Source organism: Theropithecus gelada, chromosome 2, assembly GCF_003255815.1.
Source record: "Theropithecus gelada isolate Dixy chromosome 2, Tgel_1.0, whole genome shotgun sequence".
NCBI lineage: Eukaryota > Metazoa > Chordata > Mammalia > Primates > Cercopithecidae > Theropithecus > Theropithecus gelada.
This window is the reverse complement of record NC_037669.1, coordinates 182284261-182304262: the sequence shown is the minus strand read 5'-3', so window position 1 is coordinate 182304262 and position 20002 is coordinate 182284261. Positions and strand designations below refer to the sequence as shown.

The 20002-nt window shown below is 37.4% G+C and overlaps 2 protein-coding genes across 5 annotated transcripts in view; one reads left to right on the top strand and one right to left on the bottom strand.

Annotated features, from left to right (window-relative positions):
• The window catches only part of ARPP21 (cAMP regulated phosphoprotein 21), a 157916-nt gene that overhangs the window by 59113 nt on the left and 78801 nt on the right, over positions 1 to 20002 (bottom strand). For both annotated transcript variants that reach the window (XM_025375233.1, XM_025375234.1), the window contains 3 exons: positions 19065 to 19124; positions 14826 to 15055; positions 5879 to 6112 (listed from right to left, as the gene is read on the bottom strand). In XM_025375233.1, coding sequence (XP_025231018.1) covers positions 5879 to 6112; positions 14826 to 15055; positions 19065 to 19124 — 524 coding nt within the window. The remainder of the gene's footprint in view (positions 1 to 5878; positions 6113 to 14825; positions 15056 to 19064; positions 19125 to 20002) is intronic.
• On the top strand, positions 10133 to 11397 carry LOC112618306 (heterogeneous nuclear ribonucleoprotein A3-like). 3 transcript variants are annotated; one of them, XM_025375244.1, is made up of 2 exons: positions 10133 to 10827; positions 10882 to 11397. In XM_025375244.1, the coding sequence occupies exons 1-2, from the start codon at positions 10191 to 10193 to the stop codon at positions 11259 to 11261; spliced, it is 1017 nt and encodes a 338-aa protein (XP_025231029.1). In that variant the 5' UTR covers positions 10133 to 10190; the 3' UTR covers positions 11262 to 11397. The 3 variants fall into 3 exon arrangements, with proteins under 3 accessions (XP_025231029.1, XP_025231030.1, XP_025231028.1); XM_025375245.1 differs by having other exon boundaries at positions 10133 to 10944; positions 11074 to 11397; XM_025375243.1 differs by having other exon boundaries at positions 10133 to 11397.

Sequence of the window (20002 nt, the reverse complement as noted above, 5' to 3'; positions counted from 1 at the left end):
CTGGACATGCACACCTGTGGTTCCACAGGAGGCTGAGGTGGGAGGATCACTGGAGCCCAGGAGGGAGGTTGCAGTGAGCCAAGATCATGCCACTGCACTCCAGCCTGGGTGACAGAGTGAGACCCTGTCAAAAAAAAAAAAAAAAAAAAAAGGAAGACAGGTAAAGAATTTAAAAACTGACCCAGAGAAAATGAAATATTCTAGTGAAAAAAAGTACATATGATATTCATACAAGAGCAGACTGTTATAACATGGGAACTAAGCTAATTAACTAAGTGAATATTGTAAATAAAGGAAATCAGTCACAAAAGGGCATCTACTGTGAAATCTCATTTATTACCTACAAGATCAGGGAAAACTAATCAACAGTAACAGAAGTCAGAATAGTAGTACCTCTGGGAGAGACTGAGGAAACCGAAAGGAAGAATAGATATACTCTGGGTCTTATTCTGAGTGAAGTTTACACTAATTTTCACGTATGCAAAAATTTATTAAGGTCTGGACTTCAGATGTGTGCAGGTCATGCACTTCCCCTATATATTGTATAGTTCAATAAATTAAGAAAGTAAAATGGAGCAAGTTGGGGAGGAAAATGCTGAGATTGTGGTAAGGCCAAACAACATGCTCACTGGTAGAGAGCAAAAGCCTTGACTTCAGATCACTTAGGAACAGTAACCAGAGGTTAGTATTCCCCATTATTAGCACAAAATTTGAGTACAAATATATTTGTGTGTTTGTAACAAGAAAGTTTAAATGTTGCATATTCAGAAACATATCTAAATCCTGATCAGTTTCATAACCAACAATAATGTGCTGTGATGGGGAAGCAAACGTGCCGGAATTATATTTGCAAAACAGTGACAAAATCAACTGTTTGGTCTTGCTCTCTCTTTTTTTATGTTCTTCATTTTCCAGGCACTTGCTTTCCTATCACATAGATGCATTTTATTGTTTTAAATGAATATTCTTTTTGAAAACTAGCTCTCCTCTAGCTTCAAAACTGTAACCCATTTTTCCTCCCAAATCAGCAATTTGAAAAATGAATTTTAAAAGCTCAATATTACAAAATCTACCAGCCCATTTAGTGTTCTAATCTTTAATTTTCCTGTGTTTCATTTGTCCTATATTTTAAAAAGATAAGACAAAAATTCTAGGTACTTAACTTTAAAAAAAAAAATCACAAAGACAGGCATACAACTCCATCTGGAATTATTTCAAAATAAGTCTCATGCTGTGCACACACACACACACACACGCGCACACACACATACACATGTACATGCACAATGGAAAGGAAAAAGAAAGGATTTTTACTATTTTTTTTACTATATTTCTGTATGGTTTTGATTTACCCCAATGAAAACTAAGGAAGTATGAAAAACTGATCATAACTAGAATTTTCAAACATAATCCCAAAACATTCATGTGTCTTTTGATAAATTCTAGATGCTCCATTTGAAATATGATTAATATGCAGTGGGCTAGAAGAAGGAGCTGTTTCTAAATAATTGCACATAAAAAGCACTAAGGATTCACTTAAGTAGAGAGAGATGGCAGGTTCTTCTGGAAAGAGAAGGGAGTACAAAAGATCGATTTTTATGCTCACCAAGGAGAGATGGCAAGAACTGAGAAACATGAAAGAAGATGGATGCTAGAGAACAGAACAAAGCAATTTCCTAAGGGACTCGGGATAGGTGACGATTGGTTTTCAATTCAGGCAATGACAGCCTCTCTATATTCTAGGATTTCTACCAATCCAGATGCAATTACACTGAATACAAGCAATTAGTTTGAATGACAGCTGCTGAAGACTAAAGAGGAAAAAAGGACTGGCTGGCCCTCGGCCTAGTTAGCCTAGAGGAGGTTTTCACGTCAGAAACTGCACAAGCACGCTCAGCAGGCCTTGGCATGGGTGCTGGCATAGGTGAAGAGAGTGCAATGACAGAAATAAGCCAGGGCACAGAATGCAGAGCAGTCACAGAGAAAAGGATTAAATGCAGAATGCTCATTCCTCTTCAATATACGACATTAGGTGAAAAACTGCTCTACTATCCACATCAACATGAATAATGGGTAGTAGATATTATTTCAATAATAACGTAATTATTGATCACCTGCACTGTGCCTAAGACCTTGCTATCAATTTCAGGAAAGCAAAAAAAAAAAAAAAAAAAAAAAAAAAAAAAAAAAAAGCAAATAAAAAATAACTAAGCCTGGACCCTCCTCACACGAAGCTTCTACATGTATTGGTAACAAGAAAATGGACTAAGGGCAATTCACACAAGAAGTGAAGAAATCACATGCTCTTGGTTTTTAATACAAAAGTATTTCTGAATTTACCCTTCCGTCAAGAAGGGTAACTATTTAAAAAGAGAGAGAAGGCGTGAGAGAAAGAGATTTTCTTTTCCTAGTCTTTAGAAGGTGATAGTCAAATTACAAGGGAGCTACTGATTACGGGTAGACAAGGATTAACTTAGACCTTGCAAAGATACATTTATAGACAGAACACAAAATTCATGATTCATCTAATAAAAAAAGTGTAAGAAGTTTGGATTAATAGATGCTAGAAGTCCTGATAAAAATAAAAGTATAGAGTTATGGAAGTCCATCAGAAGCATTTGAAAGACAACAGCTCTAAAAGGCTCCCCAAAGTGAAGTCCCTGCAAATGACATGACCTTACATAACACAGTCTTGAACTTGCACCAGATAACGGCCAAGCAAAATATCAAAATAACATATATGAACATTAACAAGTTTTTGAGGGATGCCAATGCCTGTTGGCATTTCTGGATTGCACTGAGTTGAAGTAAAATAGCCCATAAAGCTGAGCTTTCTGCTAAAAATTTCCAAAAGGAGGCTGGGTCCAAGACAACCAGAGGAAGACCAAACCCAAGATTCCAGGCTTGCCTTGCAAGAATGAAAATGTTATACAGGGAAAATTTTGAAAAACAGCCTCTGTGACACCTCACTCATCCAGATGCCTGAAAAGCAAAGAAAGAACAGGCAAGAGGTCCTAAGTTAGAAATGAGCCTGTTGAAAGTTGAGTCTGAGGCCAGACAAAATGAAAAGTTATGGTTATATTGGGGAAACTGCAAGGGTATCTGTGAGGGGGTTGATTTCAGTGTGCCAACTATTTAGTACTTAGTAAGAGCCAAGTCAATTGTGCTGACAGAGGAAGTTTCATTTTCATTTCATTTAGTAGGCACATGATTGGCAGATACCTTAGTATTTTTAAATTATTACTTGTCTTATTCTTGTTTAAAACAGATGTTTTATCAATTATAATTTTGCACATGAACCACATTCCAAATATATGATATTAGCTGAAAACCTGCTCCGTTATCCATCCCACATATATAATGGGTAGGAGATATTCCTGCAATAATGATGTAATTATTGAGCACCGGCACAGTGTCTGAGACTTTTTTATCCATTCTGGGCAAGCGACAAATAAAATAAAATAACTAAGTATGGCTCCTCTGCACAGGAACTTGAAAGTGTGGTGGTAACAAGGAAATGAGCCCAAGAGCAGTTCAAATGAGAAGCAAAATAGTCGTATGATCTTGGTTCCTAACACCCAAGTGTTTCTGTTGTGTACTTGGCAGAAAGGTACTTTAAAAAGGGTGAGAGGTGTAGTTTCTAGATTCACAGCAATGACAGAAAAAGGAGATGAGTTCCCGCCCAGAGGAGGCTAACCTTTAGTTTCAACAGTAAAAGTCATATAAGAAATTGGATAGGTAGATACATGTACATACACACACATACATATACTACAGATACACCTATACATATAACATGCATTATATATAATACATATATGTACATACACATACATGTGCATATTTTCAATTTACAGAATAAATATATTCTAGAAAAGAGGAAATACAATTCACCTTGCATCTCACTACTCAAAAATAGTATACAATATATGCATACATTTCCTTTTGGTTTAGGATATTTTAAATCTAGCATTTGTTGGATCAGAAAAATATGTATGGAGAAGCTGTTCAACAGTGTTATTAAATCCTTTTGCTTAGTTGGGATCCTTTTACAAAAGAGATATTTTGATAACAGCTCTAAACGACTCGGTCCAATGAATAAGAATTGGGACTTGGCATCAAACAATATTCTGTTTCTTTTTTCTGTAAACAAGATTATAGATGATAATATACACATACACATGCACAACTATGCTATCATTAGAAATAATATTCCTGCATTGTACCCTAAAAATACTCTGTTGAGCTTTTACAAAACACTCTGTAATTTTGCTTAAAACAAACCACTCAAAACAAGTGGTTACACTGTTTTCTTTTCTGCAAGCCCTCTATCTCAATTAAAAGTGAAAGAATTTCAGCCAACAAAGTCAGACAGTACTTTGATTTGTGTCCAAAGTAAAGAATATGATCCTGGTTTTCTTTTAATTTTCTTTATAGTGCTTACAATAATCCAGATAAAATACAAGCAATCTAAAAATCCTCCTTAGAAGTATCTAATCTGAAGCTTTCAAACGGTTTTCAATGAAATGATTATGCCTTTCTTCCCTCAAGCTTATAGCATTTTCAATATGTCTCAATCAAACACCATGACTTGGGAATGTGCCATATGTTTTATGAAAATGTGGCAATTATTCAAGTAACTATTTTACTACAGTTCTCATGTTTCTCTGAATTTCCTAATTACTAGTAGCACTACATTTGTGAGAAGATTGAGTCAGATCATTTTTATGAGATACTTACCCAGTTTTGCATTTTCGAGTTTAGCTAATTGAAGAAATAGTCTGGAATGATCTAAACCAAACTTCAGATCTCTTTCAAGACAACTCCATTTATTGCCGGTCCCTAATAAAGACGTCCTAAGAAGTGACTAGTCAATGTCAAGCTTTGTAAGCCATGGATTTTCAGCCATGGTACCACCGACATTTTGTTCCAGATAATCTTCTGCTGTGGAAGTCTGTCCTAGGCGTTGGGGGCTGTTTAGCAGCATTTCTGTACTCTACCTACTGGGTGCCAATAGCAGCCCTGTCCTCCCCAGATCATGATAATCAAAATGTCTCCAGATAATGCCAAATGGCTTTGGCGACAGAGACAAAAATGCCCCAGGTTGAGAAGTTTTCCCCGCATATAAGCAGATGTTCCCGAGTTCTTTTGCTGATGTGAGAATCTCAAAGCCCTCAGTCTTTTGAAATCAATGTGGAAGTTAACTGACCCACTAGAAAAATGCAAAATTAAAGAACCAATGGCCATTCATCGTGGAAGAAACTATAATCATGAACAATTTTCTAAAACCCAACAAAATCAGTGTAAGCCTGACATTTCTAAAATACACAAGAATTTTCTCTCTGTATTCTCTTCACCACCACTGTTTCTTATTCCTTTCATAGGAGCTGGCTGAAGTTCTAAGGTTAAAAAGCAACTTCTAGAGTTAATGGTCACTATATATCTCAATTGATACTTCAATTCCAGAAATATCCTTGGATGCAAAAACCCTTTTGACATAATACAAGCTAATTGGGGATTTATACTGAGAAACACAAAGTTTTAATTACTATATCCCAACTCATCACACCATTCTCTCTCATCTTAGCTCTTAAGCATGCATGAGAGACATCGTAGTAAAAGAAAAAAGAAAAGTGGATGCTTCTGGAAGTATCTATATCTACAAATCAATATAAATATTGATAGGAAGATATAAATATGGAGGTATAGATACTGCTATAAATCTGCTCTTTCTAAACAAAAATGCTTCATAACAGTTCATGTAACTAGCTTTCCTGTTCAGGAATTTTCAGAATACCTGCTAGCAAATTCGTGAGATCAAACGTAAGAACAAACTTCTGAAAGCCTTGTATCCCTGATAAAGCAGGTAGTAACTCACCTGTGTGTGGATTAAGAAGGATGCTTCCAGGCGGGATGCCTGTTGCAGCTTCAAGTGGAAGGAGGATGTAGCTGGTGCTGCTGGGAGCAACCTGGCCCCCTATTCCATTCTCTGGATAAGGCACACAGCCTGGAGAGCCAGCTGCCACGCCTGAGACTAGAGGTGTGCTCTGGAGAGGTGGATGGGTGCGGGACAGCGATCCTGAGGAGCCTGCACTGCTGGAAGACTCAGAACCTGGCATAGGGATACAATCAAGAAATCATTCAACATACAGAGATGAGAGAAAGCACCAATCTGAGTCTAACTGCTCACTTTTCTGTGACGTATTATTAAAGAATTCGAGACTCATGCTGTAGGACGAGATTAACTAATGCCCCTCCCATATTTTGGCCTCATATTTTACTGAAATATTTGCTACATATTTTTCAGATGTGTCAATTTTCTGGGAAAAGAAGAATTAAGAATGAGAACTTTCTCTCTCAGCCTTTTCACAAACTACTAGGGTGATAAACTGGTAAAGGGTACCCTAAAGCTCTGAACTCAGTACCTGAAAACTCCGTCGTATATCCCCAAGTAATTAGTACCATGGAAATGTCTTACTAAGCTGAAATAATATGAATAGAATGACTGGGATGGAGGTTAAAGATACTGCACCTTAAGGAAGAGCCTTGAGATATGAAGTTTGTGTGCATGGTTCTGAAGTACTGGTTCTCTGACACCTACACAGCTGAAGTCTGAAGGGGCCTAGTCATAAATAATATGTTACCTTCATGTGTGAGTAGAAGACCTGGGAGCATAGTGTATAAGAGCAAACACATTTCAAAATCAAATAGGATCTCTTTTAAGGAGTGGCATGCTTTAGGAGAATGTGATTGAGTGTCAGGCAGAGACAGATGAATCAGGACTCTGACTTTTTCTAACCATCTGACCAGGGGCAACTTTAAACCATTGAATGTTATTGTTTTTGTGTGTAAAGCTGAAACTTCAGATATTAACGATTTAAACAAACAACCAAAAAAGACGGGCCAGGCGCGGTGGCTCACGCCTGTAATCCCAGCACTTTGGGAGGCTGAGGCGGGTGGATCACAAGGGCAGGAGATCGAGACCCGCCTGGCCAACATGGCGAAACCCCATCTCTACTAAAAACACAAAAAATTAGCCAGGCGTGGTAGCATGCGCCTGTAGTCCCAGCTACTCAGGAGGCTGAGGCAAGAGAGTCGCTTGAACCTGGGAGGCGGGGGTTGCAGTGAGCTGAGATGGTGCCACTTCACTCCAGCCTGGGTGACAGAGCAAGACTCCGTCAAAAAGAAAGAAAGAAAGAGAGAGAGAAAGAGAGAAAGTGAGAAGGAGAGAAGGAGAGAAAGAGAGAAAGAAAGAAAAGCAAGGAATCAAATAGATGGTGGGTATTATTATTAATGTAATATATTTAAGTGTTAATGATATTGTACTGAATTTTACGTATTTGAAGAAGTCTTATTAATATGGCTAAAAGGTGGACCAAAGAGGGCTTGGCCTTATAATGACTGAATATCCTTTAGATGACACAGAATAGTAAAATAATTGTGATGTTTATGGATTCCGAATTTTCAAATGCATGGGTAACAGGAACAGTGTGCAGAAGCCCCTAAGGTGAATCTAACAATCTCTTCTGTCTCACCATTATGGACAAAAGTAGAAACATATCCCAATATATCCACTGGGCACTCACTGGCATTTCACTACAGCAAGAGACAAGCAGCCCTAGTATCCTTAACCACAGCTCTCCTGGGCACTAGGTATTAACCAGAGCAGCCAAGAGAAAATGCACTAAGTAAAATTTATATTACTGCAAATTCAAACTAATAGATTACTTGGGTAATATCATAGGTTGCAAGAATGTAGTACACGAAGTTGATTAAATCATCAGCCTACACCATTAATTATGTTATTAAAAATATGTTCTTATGTATCGTTAAAGTCAAAATATATAATCCATCACTAACACACTTTTCAAGATTCTAAAATATGCCCTTAAATTAAACTGGAGTTCTTTTAAAATAAGTGATAGGAACATAATATGTAAGTGCAGAGAAGAGGGGCAGTTGGAGAGCATGATAATTTTTAGGAGAACGATAATATTTATTGACAACTTAGTATGTGTAAGCACTTGAATAAACACTTAAATAATAACTAATACTGTCTCTACAGATAAGGAAACTGACGCATAAGGAAGTTAGGTAACTCAGGTCAGCTCATATAGCTAGATAATGGCAGAGCTGGAATTTGATCTATGCAGACTGATCTGTAGCTCAAGCTTTAACCACGACCCCACATTACCTCTTGAAATTGTACATATGCATATACCATGACCTGTCACAAGTGTTCTCAGTTGGGCATCTTCTCTGCTTTCCCCATGACTTGCTTATTACTAACGATAGCTTTATGTCAATTCAGGATGCTCCATTGAAGTGGTTTAGAGTGCTGATGGGGCTCTGAATAAGGCATGGGGAGAAAAAGTAAAAAATGTAAAAACAATATTGAAAATGCTAATAATAGTTTTGAGGCTGTATCACTGAAATTATGACTCTGTGGTCATATTCCCAATGCAGACTGTAGTGTGTGTTTATGGACCTGCTATGTATAATTTGATGCTACATTACACATTTGACACTAGAGTCAACAGCAACAACATAAATAATTCAACAAAACCTCCTGTACCCAGGGATTTAATGTTATACAAACATGAGTCAGCTCATCTCCAGATTGAGGGGCTAGGCACCGAAAAATAGTTGGGGCCAAGGGAGCACGTCCTAACTCAGATTTGAACTGTAAGCTAGTGATGGCATGGGTGTGTGTGTTAGGAAGGATGGGTTGATGCAGACAGACTGAAGTGTCACAATCCAATCCAAAGAGTAATTTAATTTTGGCTTTAGAAGAATGGCCATTAATCACTGATTTACAATAGTATACCCTTCCCTTACCTGGGGGAAAAGAAACAGCGTCAACAGGAGAAATGAGAAGACTATGTAAATGATTTCACAGGTGAAAGGAAGGAAACCTAAATTTGGCTTAAATTCTCTGCATGTGCAAAGATGAAAATAAAGTCAAACGTCTTCAAAAGGATGACTCAGCAATCAACATACAGCCAGGATTTAGTAACTAGCCATTCTGATTGGCTTTGAATATCAATCACCAAGGCCAGGGAGAGTCATATTCCACACATAGCCGGTGTTGTTCTGTGATAAAACACAAATGCTAGTAAAAGGCACAGGATTAGAAGTGTTCAAAGATTTTTAAAAAAATGAAATTGACATTTGAGAACTTTTAAGATTTAGAATGCCTGAGAGTGAAAAGTATTTCTGGTTTCCTTTTTTCAGAGGTTTAATGATAACCATGATAAATATTTATACAGTATGCCTATGTGACAAGCACTGTGCTACTTTCTCTACATGAGTTGTCTAAGCTAATTTTTACAGCAGCCTCACTTTGAAGATGAGAACTGATCTTCAGATATGTTAAATAAATTTCCCAAAGCTCAGTGTGTGGTAGAATCTGCGCTCAAACCCAGGCAACTTGACTCCACAGATGGTTCTCTAAGCCTATAGGTCATGTTCATCTTCTTATCATTTAAGCAAGGCCCAGAGGGGGGCCAGGGCCCTGACCAAGCCTGTGCGAAGTTCTAGGAGATACTAGATGAAAATTCCATGCTACTCACAGTGGAAAGCTCAGAAACTGAAGCTGAACCCTAATGGGTAGACACAGGGAGGAGAAAAAAGAAGATATCCGAGTGGCTGGGTGAGAGACTCAGGTGAACTCTCAAGAGAAAAACAGAAACTGGGAAACATGACAAAAGATAGAAAAGGAGATCACAAGGCAAAACAAAATGAAAAACCAGGAAAGGACAGGGCAGAAGGGGAAGCACATAGGCAGATTCCCTTGGAGCAGAGGAAACATTCCCATGGAGGAAGGATACTGGGTTTTAATTCCAGTTCTGCCACTTACTAGCTGTGCTTTCTTCAGGAAGTGGCTAATTTAGACCTCAACATACCCTTTTGTAAAATATAAGGTACCAGACTAAATGGTGAGCAATGGTAAGGAAGATGACCTTAATGTTCCCCTCAGCTTGACCAAACTTTTCATTGGTTTCTTCTAGACTAGAGGCTCCTCACCTCCCTATCCTTACAGCATGTATGCCCCTTTGAGATGTAAATCTCCTAGCCTCTAGCCACTTTTACAATCCATGAAGGTCCTTCTTAAGTACCTGGGAGCCATCCGTTTGAAATCTAATCGTCGATATTGAACTCGAGTTGGAAGAGGCGAGTCCGGTCTCAAAATGGAGGGCCATGATCCAAAGGAACCAGAGCAGTTGAGAAAACTGTTTATTGGTGGTCTGAGCTTTGAAACTACAGATGATAGTTTAAGAGAACATTTTGAGAAATGGGGCACACTCACAGATTGTGTGGTAATGAGAGACCCCCAAACAAAACGTTCCAGGGGCTTTGGTTTTGTGACTTATTCTTGTGTTGAAGAGGTGGATGCAGCAATGTGTGCTCGACCACACAAGGTTGATGGGCGTGTAGTGGAACCAAAGAGAGCTGTTTCTAGAGAGGATTCTGTAAAGCCTGGTGCCCATCTAACAGTGAAGAAAATTTTTGTTGGTGGTATTAAAGAAGATACAGAAGAATATAATTTGAGAGACTACTTCGAAAAGTATGGCAAAATTGAAACCATAGAAGTTATGGAAGACAGGCAGAGTGGAAAAAAGAGAGGATTTGCTTTTGTAACTTTTGATGATCATGATACAGTTGATAAAATTGTTGTTCAGAAATACCACACTATTAATGGGCATAATTGTGAAGTGAAAAAGGCCCTTTCTAAACAAGAGATGCAGTCTGCTGGATCACAGAGAGGTCGTGGAGGTGGATCTGGCAATTTTATGGGTCGTGGAGGAAACTTTGGAGGTGGTGGAGGTAATTTTGGCCGTGGTGGAAACTTTGGTGGAAGAGGAGGCTATGGTGGTGGAGGTGGTGGTAGCAGAGGTAGTTATGGAGGAGGTGATGGTGGATATAATGGATTTGGAGGTGATGGTGGCAACTATGGCGGTGGTCCTGGTTATAGTAGTAGAGGGGGCTATGGTGGTGGTGGACCAGGATATGGAAACCAAGGTGGTGGATATGGTGGCGGTGGTGGAGGATATGATGGTTACAATGAAGGAGGAAATTTTGGCGGTAACTATGGTGGTGGTGGGAACTATAATGATTTTGGAAATTATAGTGGACAACAGCAGTCAAATTATGGACCCATGAAAGGGGGCAGTTTTGGTGGAAGAAGCTCGGGCAGTCCCTATGGTGGTGGTTATGGATCTGGTGGTGGAAGTGGTGGATATGGTAGCAGAAGGTTCTAAAAACAGCAGAAAAGGGTTGAATGAGAACCCTACTTGCCTAAATGAGGAATGTCTTTCCTACCATCTAAAATACGAAGGTTTCTGGCTGGGTAAGGTTTGTAGTTGACAGTAAAACCTGATGACACCAAAAAAAAAAAAAAAAAAAAAAAAAAGAAATCTAATCGTCATGAAAAATAGAGCCCCTATCTCTCAATTTCTGTGGGAGGATAGGAGCCTAACTTCCACAGCACCAATTAGCAAGCACATATAGCCTAATCACATCCCCCGATTTCCTCTATAATGTCCTCCAAAATTTTGCCACTAGCTCACCCCAGTGCTTGAAGACTCTCCTGCTTTTTGATTCAGTGGGGCTCAGTTCTCTCTCTAAAGAGAAAGATCATAGTCTTGATCCCTGTTGCAATAATAATGAATAAATTCTCTTTTGCCTGCAATATCTTCTGCATTTTTTCTTTTACGAGGACCACAAATCATACAAGTTTTATTTCTGAATTATATAATTCAAGAAAATATTTCCAGATTCAGGGGGTCAGTGTTCAGTAGAATAATCTAAAGCTTCCAAAATTACAAGAAGGAAGAGAATGTCCAGGATGTATTAATGTAGTAATAAAGATAAAGACAAAGAAAAGGAAGTGGTAGAAACACGGGGTGTCTTGCATTGGATCAAAAAATACTCCAGGATGTAGGCAAGGAATGTGACAATAGCAGGAATAGCCCTGCATCCAGAAAACAACAAGCCAGACCACCTAAAATCATTAAAACAAACAAAAAAAGAACATTTCATTTCTCTAGAGCAGTTGTTTTTGAAGTGTGGTTCCCAGGCAAGCAGCATTGGCATCAACTGGGAACTTGTTGGAAATGCAAATTCTCAGGCCCCATCCTAGACCTTCAGGCTCAGAAACTCTGTGGGTGAGTGTTGCAATCTGGGATTTAACCAATCCTTTGGGTGATTCTGATGGAGCTAAAGTTGAGAAACCCTGCTTTGAAGATCCAGATTGGGGAACAATAGTGACAGTATAGCTAGGCCAATGTGGTAAGCAACAGATGTCATACTCTTATTTCTCAACCACATTGCTGTTAACAAAAAACAGCTGAGGTTGCCGCGCAGGTATCATTCAAGTGCTTTCGGTAAGGAGGATACAATCACATCATCTGCCTCCAGAAATGTATGCTGGGCATCTGGTGGACAGCTCAGGCCTCAAGAGAATGTGCTTGTACATTCATACTTCGGTAATATGCTTCCTTCCAAAATGTAGGAAAACGTGTTTCCAACATGGAAAAAGTCTCATTATTTTCTATTTAAAGCTAGAATCTATGTTCTCAGAAGAGGAGAAGAGTAACTTAAATGTCACAACTCCAGACTTGGTTTCTAAAAGGTCATAAAAAAGTTTGCAATTCCACTGTGAACAATTAGGTAGAAAACTGAAAACTGGTGCTCTTCTGAAGCTCCATGACAGCAAAACTGACAGCTTTGCTTCATAAATCCATCTTGGGAAATTGTAAGTTTGTTTTGACATCCTACCTTGATCTTCTTTAAGTTTTTATTCCCTTTCCATGCCTGCACTTTGACAAGTTTTCAAATGGAGACACTTAGATTAAAAGAACAAAAAATCTGAAGCACTTACAATCTCTAATCATTCTTCAAAGAACATGGCATTTTAACATTTTTGAAGTGTTTTAAATGTTTCCAAAGAGCTTTGCTTTGGAAGTGATTGGGGGTTGGTGCATGGAGAATGACTATTAATTTAAAAATTTTAAGAGCTCTCTTGGTGTGCTGGAATTTTTAAGTGCACCATTTAAAGTACTTGGTTTTCGCATCTTAAGGAAATTTAAAACTATTAAACCTATCTTAGTTTACAAGAGCTCAAGTGTACCACAGTGGATTTTCTTTACTTCAGTTGCTACAATAGTGGAATATGAGAGCAATTAATTAGAGTAAGAAATCAAGAACTCACCAATTAGTGAATAAAAATTGCAGAGAGGCAGTGTGAACCCATCTGAATCTTTCTGAGAATCAGGGTGTGTGTATTATGTAGTGACTGTAACTAAATGCTGTTATCTTTCTCCTTATATAGAAAAATGTGCGATAATTTTTAGGAGGAATTTGTCAACAACCTAATTATGTCAAACCATCAGCAAATGAACCCAGATTTTGCATGGAGGTGGGGAACCCCTAGGACCTAACATAAGTGTAAAGTTTAATTGGGAAAATATCCACAGTCCAGGGCAGCCCGTGTCTAAACTCTAACTGGGGTTCTCCATTCTTCATCCCACTCCTGCCTTGGCCTCCCACTCACCTGTCACTTCAGGATCCTGAATGCTCCACCTGTACAATCTGTCACCCAGAGCATACGACGGAATCACAACTCTCAACCCCCCCACCCAAGAGAGTGTCAGGGTATTTGATTTTCTAGGACAGAACCAAAACAAAGCAAAAACAATTACATACTAAAATCACAAACTTCAGCTCATGGAGTGCCAGTGAACGGTCATTTGTCACCTTCCTGAGATTTTAGGAAGTATTTTAATTGTGAACATTTGAAAATAATTCAAAAACAATAGAGAATAATCTTTGGGAGACAGAAGAGCTAGAAGTGGCAGACCATGAGGGCATTTTGCAGACTCATGTAAGCATTGTGGTGTATGTTTCCATCAGTTTAAAGTTGTTTCAAGTTAATGGCTCTCCTAGATCTCTCATTATCACTCACCTTCCAAAGACTGTTCATGCAAACTTGAACAACCTACTTCAGAATCACGTTATTTGCTTCGCTTGGAAAAAAAGATACAAGCACCTGGTAACTTGGAAATTCTAAACCTTTCTGACACTCACCTGTCTTATCTGCAAAGCAGGGGTGCAAATATTAAATGGCAATAATAAAAATGAATAAGGATAGAGTTTATTGGGAGCTTATAACTTGTCAGACATTATTCAAGTTGCCTTGTGTATACTGACTCTTTTAGTCTTCATAATATTTCTACAATATAGGTACTATTATTATTTCTATTTATCAAGTGAAGAAAACAGAAGCACAGGATGGTTAAAAAAAATAGGCCCAGGATCGTACTAACAGCCTTCCAATGCAAGAACAAAAGCTATTAATATTATAATTATTGTACAGTGTGTTTTTAAGGAATAATTAATATTATTAAATTTAAAAGCAATAGCAAACTTTTGCTAGGTAGTTACTGTAATGCAGGTGCCACGGTAATCATTTTTATATAAATAATGCAATTTAAACTTAAGTTTACTGAGTAAATTTAAATTAGGTAAGTAAACTTAAGTACTTAAATACACAAACACTAAGTCTACTGAGCTGGGTTTGAATAGCATTACATAACCTACATTTTATAGATGAGAAAACTGAAGCTTGGAGAGGTTAATAACTTGACCTAGGCACATAACTGGAAAGAGGCAGTAGCCTATTTAAATTGTACCTTCTTTCCAGCTATCCCTGTGATTAATATCATCATTATCAGTCAACTGAAAGTCAGAGGGAATGGTGACCATATGGCTTGTGTAGAATCCAAAAAATACCACAGGACATAAACACATTCAGTACTAACTACCTGCTTTGGACAGCTTCCCGGTACTCCTGGTACTGGAAGTGCTGTCACCCCTGGTCAGCACCGTGATGCCCCCAAAACTCGCCGTCTTGGTCATGGCGGGCTTTAGATTGCGGTTGGAACTGTCGGAGTCTGTGCTGCTCCAGGCCCTTTGGTGGTCAGACCACTTGAGTTCATTTTCTGAGCTGCTCTGTCGACTCCCGGATGTTCTCCCCGAGCCATCTCTGTTGCCCCTGGAGTATGACCACCAGAAAGATGCACAGGGACAGGATTACCTTACGTGAATGGTGTGGGTAGGCACAGAGCAAGGCTTTCCTTGGAAGGTCATCCACACAAGACCCTTCCTACCAACCCTTTTCATTAAACCAGTTGCCTCCCAGTGTTACAAATACTTTGATGATGTATAGACAGATAACATCACACATAACACACAGGTTGCTAACAGAAAAACCAAACCTAGAAATGTCACATGATCCCTCTGTCGGTGAAGGAGAAACAACTAGAAAGACATGGTATAAAATGTAATTGTTAATTTTTCTTGCAAAGAGAGTAGGGGGATAAGTTCTCCTGACTCAAATCAATAATTAATTAATGTTCAGAAGTAATTGTGATCTTCAATGATTCTAAAAGTAACTCCCACCAAAGGAGACTTTTTCTCTCTCTTTAGCACAAAATAATTGTCAATGGAAAAATGCACACAGATCCAGAGAAGCTGTTAATTCATATTCCAGCTTTATGAGATACACACCTGAAATCACCAAGGCTTTGACAGATAGTGTAGAAATCACGGAAATTACTCTATTAACCTATGATACGAATTTTGCCCAGAGTTTAACCTTCATGGTCAGAGGAAAGAACCCTTTAATTCTTTTCATGTAGAAAAACTTTTGAAAATAACAACAGTGTAAACACTATACACTGACACAAAACTTTCCAAGGGGAACAATGGAAATAACAAAAAAAGCTCCTCAGGTGAAAGAACACAATTGTTCAAACTTCAAATAGAAAAAGGAAGAGATCCAATAGTCAGAAGTGAAGTTTGAAGACTTTAGAGTATCTCTCAGAAATATGCAAAATTACATGTGCTTTATAGAGAAAATTGATGAAATTTGCACTTTCATTGGTTTCCAATCTGTCTAAAGCATAACTTTGTTAATAAATTCAAAGATTTCTTTGAAGATAAAAATAATGCATCAGTAAAATACCTTAAGATTTTAATGGATTATAAATAAGTAAAGGGAATATAAATCTCGATCAGTAAATATAACACCTAATTCATATTCGCAATGTGGCATATTTAAGCCTTGATTCAAATCTCTCAGATGTCATTGGTAGCTTCATTGAAAAATATTTTAAAGACAATAATGTGCTGTTGAGATGTTTGAAGTGCACACATGTGATTGAAATACTCACTGACAAAATTGTACAGACTACAAAGAAAAATTTAAGGGTTGCTTTAAATTTACTCACTCAACTTTTTCTTTTATTTCAGCCAAACATAAGAAGGTAAATGGATCCAAGAAATAAAAATGAAATAATTGATTTGTGACAGGAACTTTGTAAAGCAAAGGGAGGAAGAGGTACAGAATTTTCACAAAACAAAAAGCACTTTCGAGTGGAAGGTTAGATGAAAATACTCAGTGCCCTGCCGTCCTCTATTAGTATTTTACAAACATTCTCTCTGTTCTCAGTACCACAGGGATGACTGGTTTTAGAAATAAGAACCACTTGATGAAAACCAAGTTGTAGGTATGAACGACCAGACCTTCACCAATGACCAGGTGGCTTTACCTCTTAAACTCCTTTGAAATTCAAGAAAGCCATGCGAGATAGAGCGGAGAAATGAATAGCCTTTTCAATGGCTTGGTGTTCCATTTCTGATTGTCTTCTCTTTAAATCTCCAAATTCAACTTCATTCTTCTCCCATAATCATGATTATGTCAAACTGTCTTTTACAAACTCTAGCAAAATCATTATTTAGCAACTGTGAATGCACCAGAAATGTGACAATAATCTCATTTGCAGCTAATTTAAAATATTTATTATAGGAAAACACTGGCTTGATGATTTGGGAGTGGTGCTTAGCCTCAGAGTACAAGATGCATGAGATGGAAGCTCTCCATATGAGGGTGATCCCTTGTTCTCATTACTAATTCTGCTTCAATTATCTCTTTAGCCATGAACTCTGCACTTCCATGGCAGGAATCCAGACTTCCTGTAAATACCCGTGTGATTGAGCCTTTTGGGTAAAGAAGGCAGTCACCACTATTTCTGGGTTCAAGTTAGTGTGTTTTAGTCTATACCCTTCTCCCTTGTAGAGCTTTTTTTTAGAGCTATGAGAAGCTCCTTTAGACTTATGCCACATAGCCTGCTCAATAAGGCAACCTAAGATTTCTTTAACTTCTCTGCCTGTACCTCACTAGCTCAAATCACTGTCCTAAGCCATAATCTGTGCATTTAAAAATGAAAATTTAAGTTGCTCCTTTAGGGAGTTAGCATTAATGAGATTCAAAAATAATGTTTAATTCTAATTTATGATTCCTAGGTATTTATACATTAAAATATATTTTGTACGTCTCTATTTTATACTGCACTTTCATCTTAACAGCGGTGAAGTGAGATCCCGTATTGAATTCCAAATCTGTTTGGGTGTGGGATCATAGGCATTGTAGAAAACCACATGCACAGGTGTCTTCCCTTCTCTCCTAAGCCCAGTCTTGGTCCTCGCCTACTGGAATCCAGGAAGACGGTAGTAATGAGATATCTGGTCATTGGAGCTGGCCCTCTTGTAAGTAACTAGAATTTCATCCCAAGGTAGTTATAAAGCATATCTTTTAAGCTCTGCTTCTGTGCTGATTAACACAACTGAAAATATTTATTTTTCATGTCTAAATGTATCTTTTTTGCACAGGTTAAGGATGATGTACATCTTGAATTGCTTTTACAATTGTGTGAATGACTTTGTGCTAAGTTACCTTTCTGAGTTTCTGTGCTTGGTGATTTGGATGAGTGATGAAATCCATATTTGGGATGGCTAACCTGAGTATATGGTAGATCTAGCTTGGGGACAGATTTGGGATTATGTAAAACTAATTGGCCTTTAGGGGACAAGAACCCATGTTTTATCTATATTGGCCTAAACAAACTAGGTCAAAGTGTGTGAGCACAGGAGTAATGGTAAATTTTAGCTTTTCTCTGAGTTTTCAAAAGAAGTGCAAAGTTATTTTCTTAAATCTTCAAGTGTGAAAAAGAAAATTCATTGTCTAATGATACATAAGGAAGATTTCATAAACTTCATAGTTCAATCTAGAAAAGTGAGGGAAGTCCAAAAAGAAGCTTCTGTTTTTTGTTTCAATCGAAGTATAGGATAAATTAACTTTACTCATAATGAGTTCTAAAGTCCAGACTTATTGCAAAAACGCACTCTTTCAACATTCATCTACTTTTCTTAGTATTTTCTTTCAAGCGGGTAAGAGTTTTTGTTGTTGTTGTTCTTGTAATAATTCCTACAATGGAGGTAAATCCTAACATTCGTAAACACATTAACACATTAAATATATATAGTGGATACTGAGTATACTTATAGTATTGTGTACACTTTGCTCTACAATGGATGTCAATGTCAGATATACATTGAATAGAGCAGTGAGAAAATGGGTATGGTCCCTCTGCTTTCATAGAGCTTCTAGTCTAGTATAGAACTTAAAAAAAATTATCATCCTTTCCCCTTAGCCCACAGAGATTTTAATTTAAGTAGATCATTATAATTGGAAGGAACCTCATATCTTTCTTTAGAAATAAAATTCACTCTTGAAAACATGCTGTTTGAAATATTATAACAGATAAAATTAAAAGTTAGTTACCCAAATAGGGCTATCATTGATTTATTTTCCAGTGTTGAGAATGTACGTACAATTGCAATCTGTTAGGGAAAATTTAACTCAGAGTAATTTACTAAAGTGAATTTGGGGAAATTAAAACAGTGTGCTACCAAAGTTAGCCCCGGAAAAGCAGAAAACTAGAAGAACCCTAATGAATTGCAGACAAAGTGATAGATTGCCAGTCGCATATCTCATACTACTCAGTATGACTTCCCTACTAGCTATGTAATAAGATTTACAAAGAAATAACTGGACTTTTAAAAATAAACAGATATATTTTACACAAGTACACTAATATTTAACATTGATTCTACCACATAATCTGAAAAAAACACAGTTTAAGAAAGTAAACCATACCAACCGAAAGAGCTGTCTTTTCTTATAGGTCTCATTGCATATGTTACTGTCTTCCAAGAGCCTACTGGAAATGAAAAACATGATTTTTATGATATAAAACCTAAGGGTACTAAATGCCTTGTGTTAAATGGATGTGTACTCTACTATAGCACAAATCAATCCCATACAAAGATTTATTTACACAATATTGAATTTTGCCATAATAAATTAATGGCAGTTTGATAGGATTAAGATCTCTACCCTAGGATTAAGACATTGATGCTAGGCAGGGGAAAGGAAGGAAAGAGGAAGTAGAGGGAATAGAAAAGGAGATAAGAGATTGATATAGATATTTAATTACATATATTAGTAGTGTTTTTTAGAGTAATATATTAAAACTATTCTTTATATTTTGGGATAATGAAATACTGGCATTCCAGAGGTCGGTATCCAAGAAATGTATTTATTTTTGGAGGGAAGTCACTTAATTCGATTTTTGGTTTCCAGGACCATCAAGACCTGTTAACATATGCAATACATATATATGTGACCAATTATTGTAACGTTGAATATAATCCAATATAATATAAGGGATACTCAAATGTAAATGGATAAGATTAGGGAGGAAGATAGTGAAAATCATTGGCTAGGAGACTAGAGGATAAGGTTTCCCATGAATCTGAATTGTAAATGCTCACTTAATCTTTTTGGCAAAGATAGAGTATTTTTGGAATCCTTTAGAATCACCGGCAAGATGTCAATGCTTATAGATGATTGGTTTTAATGTAAACAGGGAATATTTGTCTAAATATATATGGACTTTGAAGTTTTCTGTGAATCCCTTTTATGTGTTTCTCAATTTTATCTCCTCTTCTAAAAGAGATTATTCTATTAAGGGGTTTAGTCACCTTACTTGAAGATTTCCAACTGCAAATATGAATGATGGAATTTTTTAAGCCAATC